This window comes from Condylura cristata, unplaced genomic scaffold (genome assembly GCF_000260355.1).
Source record: "Condylura cristata isolate star-nosed mole 26May11 unplaced genomic scaffold, ConCri1.0 scaffold00027, whole genome shotgun sequence".
Classification (NCBI taxonomy): Eukaryota; Metazoa; Chordata; class Mammalia; order Eulipotyphla; family Talpidae; genus Condylura; species Condylura cristata.
The window spans coordinates 770,674-776,277 of NW_004567128.1; the positions used below are offsets into that span (position 1 = coordinate 770,674).

General features: G+C 56.4%; 1 protein-coding gene across 1 annotated transcript in view; it reads right to left on the reverse strand.

The window, feature by feature from the left end:
- Nucleotides 1–512: 512 nt before the first annotated feature.
- Nucleotides 513–5,604, reverse strand: part of HDHD1 (haloacid dehalogenase-like hydrolase domain containing 1) — a 43,358-nt gene continuing 38,266 nt past the window's right edge. Inside the window, exon 2 of the mRNA XM_012730232.1 lies at nucleotides 513–798. Coding sequence (XP_012585686.1) covers nucleotides 513–798 — 286 coding nt within the window. The remainder of the gene's footprint in view (nucleotides 799–5,604) is intronic.

Consider the following 5,604-nt stretch of genomic DNA (forward strand, 5'->3'; position numbering starts at 1 on the left):
CACACACACACAGTGGAATACTACTCAGCCATCAAAAAGGACGAACTCTTGCCTTTTACTGCAATATGCATGAGCCTGAAGAGGATAATGCAAAGTGAAATAGTCTCAAGGACATGGACAAACACCAGAGAGTCTCATCTGGTTTAACAAATCCTTCCGGCCACGGTCTTTGACAAAAGGCATGAGAGGTGCGTGCGAAGTGGCCGTTGATGAGCGACGTGGGCTGAAGGGCCAACTGTGAGACCCACGTATGAAGTGGCTCGAGCGGAAGTGGATGTGGTCAGGGACGCCAGAGTCCTCCTGGCCACGGCTGGGGTCCTGGCTGAACGTCTGCAGGACGGGATCCTGCATCAGGAAGACCTACGATGCTCTGATGGGGTGCGGAGCTGTTCTTAGGCGACAGGGTCTGTTGTATGTCCCCACTATGAGACCTTAAGCAAACAGAGCTAGGCCTGGGGACCCCTGGCCACCCTGACCGGCCCCCACGCCCGGGGCGACGACGGCCCTGGAATTCAGTGGGTGACGCCGTTGAGTGCGGACCCCGGCATCGCAGGGAGCTCTGGGGACAAGCTGTGTCCCCGTGCACGGGAGACCGGGAAGTCGGCGGTCACCTGTGGCGTCGTCTGTCTCCTCTGGGGCGCCGCGGATCCTTCCGCAAACGCGCCAGTCCGGGGGGGCTCGGCGTGGAGAATACCGGGGTCCCTGGTCATGCGCTGGTCGTCGCTCCCTGCGGCTCCCACTGATGCAGCAAACAGCCCGCTGATCCGTACTGTATCCGTGAAAACACAGTATGGTCCTCTGCAGAGGAAGGGGACAGGCGGCGAGAGGGCAGGTGCAGAGAGCGGCCACCTGCCGGGCGCCGAGGTGAGAGCTTCTCCCGCCTGCCGCCTCCGGAGCCCGTGTTGCTGCGAGTGATATTTTAAGTGTGAAAACCTATAAATTATGCAGGAAGTTTTTGCAGCCGGAGGAATTCAGCTGGCGCCCAAGGAGGAGGAGGCTGGGCGTGTTTGCAGCCTGCAGAGCTGCAGCGGGCAGAGCTGGTAGCACCCCTGCGTCCCCCCGCTCCCGCCAGGGGCCCCGCTCTTCGCTCCCCGGGGGGCCCGTGCACATGGCCGTCCCTGCGTCTCGCCAGCCGGGTGTGTGCAACTTCTTCGTTCCTCTGCTACAACTTGGCCAGAGCGTCCAGCTGCCACTTCCAGGGGGCTCTGGGCATCTTGGTGCAACTGGGGTTCAGCTGGAAGCATTTAAGTGGCCCCGGGGCCCCACATTCCTGCTGGCAGCAGTTTCTTAGTCTTTTCCTGACCACGTGAGAAAGCTTCTTCCTGGTGGCCGCCGATACCTGGGTCCTACCTACCTGTTTATCAGTCATCCATCGTGTGCCCATCCGGCCATCCACCTGTCCATCCATACACCTATCAGTCCATCCATTGATCCACCCATCATCCTTCCACCCATCTACCCGCCACCCATCCACCATCCATCATCCAACCATCCATCATGCTCCATCCACCCATCATCCACCATCATCCATCCCTCATCCATCCATCAATCCATCCACCCATCATCCACCCACCCATCCATCACCCAACCATCCACCCATCCATTATCCTCCATTCACCCATCATCCTCCATCTATCCATCATCTATCATCCACCCATCATCCATCCATCCACCCTCCATCCATCTACCCATCCACCATCCATCATCCTCCATCACCATCCATCCATCCATTATCCATCATCCATCCACCCATCATCCATCCACCCATCATCCATCCACCATCCATCCATCATCCTCCATTCATCCAACCATCCATCCATCCATCCATCCACCCACCCATCCATCATCCAACCATCCACCCATCCATTATCCTCCATCCACCCATCATCCTCCATCCATCCATCATCTATCATCCATCCATCATACATCCATACATCTACCCATTCACCATCTATCATCCTCCATTCATCCAACCATCAACCATCCATCCACCATCCACACACCCATCATCCATCCACCCATCATCCATCCATCATCCATCCATCCATCTACCCATCCAACATCCATCATCCTCCATCACCATCCATCCACCCATCCATTATCCATCCACTCATACAGCCTTCCATCAATCTATCAACGTTTCCATCTCTCCGATACCTATCTGCCGTGTCTCTCTAAAGAACCCTGAGGAACCCTGGGGTGAAAATCAGCGCTCATCCCATACGACTGTTTTCAAAGTTGAACGAGATCACGCAGGGAAAATGCTAGAAAGACGTGGCCCAGTGCTCGAGACGAGCTGATGGCAGCCTCTGTGGCGAGGGAATTCCTCCCCTTCGTGTCCGCAGCCCTACAGAGGCATCAGAGACCAGGGGCTCGGTTGCTGCACCCGGGACCCAGCAGACACGGCTGAGCTGACAGCCACACACCGGCTCTAACCACTCCGGCTCCCGGGATCCTTTGTCATCAGAAGCAGCTTCAGAATTTTTTCTTTTTTAGAAAAAACACGTTCCAAGGTAACGTTTCCTGTTCTAAAAATAATAGTCATTGTGAAGGGCGCACACAAAGCCAATGAAAAGCATTCGAGAGGCATTCTCGTCTCCTTTCCAGGCGTTTTCTTCAGGCCCTCTTCATCTTCTCTCCTTTTTGTACAAAATGGGACATAGTGTAGAAGACGGTTTAAACCCTCTTGTGTTTTCTGTTTTGCTTTTCTCCCGCTAATGCCGTGTTGGGAGCGTTTCCCCAGGAAAGTAGCATTTGCACAAGATGCTTTCATGAAGTCCCGTATGGGACTTCGAGGCGTCCCACAGGCTCGGGGTGCATTTGCATGGCAGCTGTGTTTGCACGCTGGAACAGTGATGTTTTCCTTGGGCTGCTGCAACGTGTGTGCATTATTCTAACACCGTTGTCACGGTGTTGCCATAATGCTTGTGCATGGACATCAGCACAAGGACAATATTTCCAGGCTGGTGGAAATGATCCAGTATAGGGCTGTCAGCGACTCGTGTGCATTAATTACGATCGCTCTTAGCCCGCAAGGGAAGCTGGCTCTCAGCTTCCTCAGGCCTAAAACATTTGCTTCTTGGCTTCTTCCAGCAGTGACTGGTCCGTCAGTTACGGAAATGCATTGCTGGTGCAGAAATAATAAGAATTTCTCATACCTATCGAATTTCAACTCCAGGGAATTCTCCCTCGGCGTCTCGGGTAATGATGCGGATTCTCTTGACCTCAAGGATGGTTGACGTCTCTGAACGTTTTCCTGGGAAATAAATTACAGAGCTCCCAATATGTGGTTGTGCAGAAAGGCAGGCCGGGTCCCTGCTGTGGTGTCGGGCATGCTCATGACCCTAAAAAGAAATACGGAAAAGCCACCCGCAAAATCACGCAATCGCGCCAAGCGGTAGAAACCTACACTTGCCTACACACAGCAGAAAGTCGAAAACATTCTTAATGGAACCTGTAAGCATTTTTTTCTGAATCTATGTAAATTACAGGGCCTTTGACGTTGGCCAGAGATGAGCACGGGAAGGCGGTGAGTCCTTCGGCAGCTGCAGAGTCAGGAGCTGCATGGACCCAACCAGATCAACCCATGAAACCCTCAGACGCATCTTCATTATTACGCTTCTGAATGTTTGAGCACCCAACACCCAGCTCAAAAGGCAGCTACGGAGAGGCCCATTGTTGAGCGCAAAAAAGCTCTATTTCAGGTGACATCAAGTCACATTTGCCGGTTGAAACAGAAACCGGAGCAGTGTCTGGAGCGTCACTGAAACTGTGGCTGAGATAACGATACACCGGAGAGGTAAACTGAGGCAAGGTGCGTGCAAGTCACTGAAACTCGCAGCGTGGCGACACCGTGGTCGGTTTTCTGTATGAATCGACTGTGCAGTAGTCGGAGAAATCCCGGGAAGCTCCCCGAAAGAGACACGGAACGGATGCCCAAAGGCACTGTTCCGCCCCAGGAGGCACGAGGCAGGCACCCCCACTCTGTCTACCTCCGTTGCACAGATGCTGGAGTCAGCACGGGCAGAGAGGGGAACACTCTGGGGTCACAAAGTAGGAGGAAGAAACCCCCGTTCTGCCCAAAACGAGGCCCACAGGTGTGGCTCGGTGAACGCACCTGCTCCGAGGATTATGCTCGGCTCTCTCAGCCTGGCGGGAGGAAACACGTCCAGGCCACGTATCTGGCCCAAGAGTCTTCTGCGGACACTCTAAAAACTCCTGGAAACACGACCGTGGAAATTCAACCAGAGGACAGATAACACCCCAGAGACACCTCGCCCAAGCAGAGATCCGGGCTGCAAATAAAAGCATTCAGGGTATTCGACACTCTGCTAGAAAACGAAAATTAATCCGCTTGGAGGTCACCAGGCAGCTACTGGCAGCTATTCACGCGCCCAAGTTCTGGCCCAGGAGGCAGAGACGCTCAAGCGCACCCCTCTTGCTGCTGGGGGATGCAATGTGGGGAGCTACTCTGAGAAAGTTGGTTCCCCCGACCCAGCTGGGCAGCGGGATGGTGTGAGTGGAGATCACGTGAGTGCTGGCGGGTGAGGAGAGGGGTTAGGAGAGGTTGGGGGGCGTGGTGGGGGGGGTGTGGGGATGCCCTACATCTCCAGTGGGCTCTGTCCACTCTGCCATGTCTTGGTTGTGGACCCCGTGGTCCCCGGGGCAGCCAGGGAGGCCGCCGTACCGGCGTCCGGCCCAGCTGACCTTGCCTGGGGAACCGGTCAGCCATGCGCCAGCGCTGGGACTGTCCTGGCTCAAACAATGTGCCACTGTTGGGCTCGCAGCTGCCCCACAAAGAGCCGGTGTCTGTCCGGCTCTTTCTTCATTGTGCGGTGGGTTCATTAGCGGGGTTCAGGGTGGAGACCCCCCAGGACGCGAGCTGGGTCCTGCTTCCGCTCCTCATTAGCGGTTGGCGACTGTGGGACGCACAGCCCGAGGGAGAAGTAAACACGCGATGGAATGGGCTCACCGCCGAGGTCGGGAAGATGTCGGGGTGCGGGGCCCTGTGCCCCTGTGGGAATAGGCCGTGGGGTCCGCTCAGGCGCCCTGAAACGCGAACGCGGGGCGTGCATGCACGGCCGATGTCTGTTTTGCCCCCCAAAAGTCTGCCAGAGAAAAGCGGCTTCTGCTCGATTTCAACAAACACGAAGAATCTGCTCGATGTCAACAAGTGGGAGCAAAAGGTCCTGCAGCAACGACTTGGGCTGGCAATAACGAGGCGGAGGGGGAAGGGTCCAGAAGGCAGGACAGTCCCGTCCACTGAGGTCTTTGCCTCGCAGGCACGGCTCTTCGGGGAGCAGGGAGGGACCCCATGACGCCCAGGCCCCCAGACAGCAACGGCACACACAGCTGCCAGAGTCTCCGTCTCAGCTGTGTTCCGCCGTCTGCCCTGCGGTGACAGCCGTCACCTGGCTTTGGCCACGAGGAGCAAACTCAGCGGACATAGCGGGACAGCGAGGGGCCGGGTCAGACGCCCCCACCTGCCGGGAATCGGCCCTTGAGCCGGAACCGCAAAGCTGCTCGGAGGCGGAGCCAGACGCTTGGCGCAACTCGCGCGCCCTCCGCACCCGGAGACGCTGGAACCCAGACGCGCGCGCACTT